The sequence below is a fragment of the Antrostomus carolinensis genome, unplaced genomic scaffold, assembly GCF_000700745.2.
Source record: "Antrostomus carolinensis isolate BGI_N321 unplaced genomic scaffold, ASM70074v2 scaffold18112, whole genome shotgun sequence".
Lineage (NCBI taxonomy): Eukaryota > Metazoa > Chordata > Aves > Caprimulgiformes > Caprimulgidae > Antrostomus > Antrostomus carolinensis.
Genome location: NW_010301958.1, coordinates 14,951 through 17,598, shown reverse-complemented (window position 1 = coordinate 17,598; position 2,648 = coordinate 14,951). Strand labels below are relative to the sequence as shown.

The window sequence follows — 2,648 nt, the reverse complement described above, 5'->3', positions numbered from 1 at the left end:
CCTTCCAGGTCTCCATGGGGAGAAAATGTTAGTGCTTTATGTAGGTGGCTACTCAGCAGGGACTGGGGTAGGAGCGGTGTCAGGGTCTGTGCCAGGAGCTCTGCTCTTGGGAAAGCAGCCAGAGGTGCTGGAGGAGATGAATCACCAGCTGCAGCTCTGGGACCGCAGACTAAATGAGTTTAATGCAGTGTGCAAACAGAACAAGGGTGCTTTCCTACCTGGGGGTTGGTAATGAGCCCACAACAATCTGTGTTTTTCGAGGCACAGCATGCATTTTTCAGGTGGCTGTTGAGTATTTTGTTTGGTTTCACACAGCCTACTCTACATGCAGTTTGCGTTTGTGTCTGTGTATTTGATTCCAGATGTGAAGCAGTAGCAAGAAGGGGGTGCTCTGTGATTTCCAGTGAGCTGTGAGCCTGGATTTCCATGTGGACAGCATCCCTGGACATATTTTCAAAGCAGCCAGAGCTTGAGATCTTCTGAAAATTTCCCCAGGTATTTTGGAGCCCTAGTGGGATATAAACTTCTTGGACGATCTGCTCTAGAGAATAAATTCTGGTTTTCAGCAGTTTGATTCTGCAACTTCCTTTTTTCTCCTGAAAAATTCAGGAAGATTTCCATGAGAACCACAAAACACAAAGCAGAAGCCCAGCATCCTGCCCGTCTGTGTGCTAAAGCATAAAGGCCACTCTCACAAAGTGTGCTGGGGCTGTTCTGCTCCATTTCTCCCACCTCCCGGCTAAGGAACCTCATGATGGCAGTGCAAAGCTAAAACACTAAATCTGGCTCCATAGCAAGGAGGTGACAAGGATTACTTATTGGGACATATGAAAAGAGGGTAGAATATAGGCAGGGAAATGTATTTTGCCTACAATCTCATGCAAAGGACAGGCTGAAACAGTTCTGCTGAACTTTTTGAAAGGGTTCAGCCCAGGGCTGAGATATGGCTTGGAAATACTCAGCAGCTGCAGTTAGAAAGTGCTGAAACCCAGGATCTTAGTGTGGACTGAGCAGGAGACATGGACATGTCAGCAGCATTGGACTAGAGGATCTTTAAAGGTCCCTTCCAACCCAAACCATTCTGTGATTTTAGTTTGGACTGTGTAGGGTGACCCCAAGTGTTGGCTCCTCTTATTATAAGTATGAGTAGATTTGCAAAAGGTCAATGTCTTTGGGGTTTATCTGAGGAGGAAAGTCTAGACAGGTGCCATTAGTGTAGGGTGTGCAATGTGCAATAGGTGACATCAGTTTCTTTCTACGTGTCTTTGTTACAGGATTGCCATGGCCTGTCCTCTAGTGCCTGCAGTGCCACCTCCCTCTGTCCCTTTTCTCCTCTCCCCTTGCACCCATACCCACATGCACTCTAGGGATGCTGCTGTGGCTCTGAGCAGGTAGTGGAACCTGCAGACCCCCAGGCGTCCTCTATGCCACCGTGGGTGCAGAGCCAAACAGCAGCAGTAGACATCAAGAGGAGCCCTGTGGGGAGGTGAAAGGCTTCTTATCAGGCCCACAGTGGTGTAAGGTTTCTTATCAAATGCAAAGTCAAAACTGTTTCCTTCCAGTTGACACGTCCAGGACTGCACTTCTCCTCAATGTTAAAAAAAACATGCAGTTGACGCTTTCTTCAGCAGCTTGGCACCCTGTGGCACCCAAGCCCCAGCTGTGCAGACCATGTGCAGACAGTGGCCACGTGCCAGCCCCCTTGCCCTGGGGAGCAGCAGCCCCTGTGAAGGCCCAGACTCACACCCAACCGCACTCCTTTTCTGTGTCTCCTCAGTCCAAGTCATGGTGATGCTCCATCTGTGCTCAGGGGTAGTGTCTAAAGCCTCATCTAAATCTCTTGGCCTTGTAGGACTTCCTCCGAAATATTCCCTCCAAACTCCTGTCAGCTGACCTCTATGAGGAGTGGATGCAAGCTCTGGAGAAGCCAAGCAAGCAGGAAAAAATTGAAGAGTTGAAAGAGTAAGTTTTGCAACCACGAAGTTTTGCAACCAGATGGTAGAGACCAGTGACATCTCACAAAACTGTCATTTATGTCAGCTTGCTATTTCTCCCTGGGGTTTGGTTTAGAGGGCTCTAGCAGCAGCACTTCCTGAGGGTATCTGAGATTGCCCCACAAAACCACTAACATAGAAAGAAGAGAGAGGCTGCAGTGCCTCAGCCAACGTAGTCACTCTGCTGTGGGACAGGCACTGACAGGAGCCTTCACATCTGCTGGTGGTGAAGTCGGGCACGTGGAGACCATGGCCGTGTTCTGTTCTCTGGAAAGAGCAGACGTGGAGGCTGACTGGGAGTGCTCTGAGAGCTGCACAGCACAGCCACAGGCTGTCATGTGCCTTTGAGAAGCCTCCAGTGACATCTCCTGGTGTCACCCCATCTACTCAAGAGTACAGACTGCTGTAATGTTTGCCTTGCAGTCAGGATCTTGTAATTCGAGATCTTACAATTAACCACACACTCAGCTGCTGTTGGGGATTTCTGAATGATACTTCTGAGAAGCAGTGAAAGAAGCACACACGTGCCTCTCCCTGGGGGAAGCGTCATCTGCCTGAGTTTACAGAACAGAATCTGTAAATACCTCCAGGGATGGGGACTCCACCACTGCCCTGGGCAACCCGTTCCAATGCCTGAGAACCCTTTCAGTAAAG

General features: G+C 49.4%; 1 protein-coding gene across 1 annotated transcript in view; it reads left to right on the top strand.

The window, feature by feature from the left end:
• The first annotated feature begins 1,858 nt into the window (after positions 1-1,858).
• The window catches only part of LOC104521614 (T-cell activation Rho GTPase-activating protein), a 3,127-nt gene continuing 2,337 nt past the window's right edge, over positions 1,859-2,648 (top strand). The window contains exon 1 of the mRNA XM_010163672.1: positions 1,859-1,962. Within this exon, the coding sequence (XP_010161974.1) occupies positions 1,910-1,962 (53 nt within the window). The 5' untranslated portion in view covers positions 1,859-1,909. The remainder of the gene's footprint in view (positions 1,963-2,648) is intronic.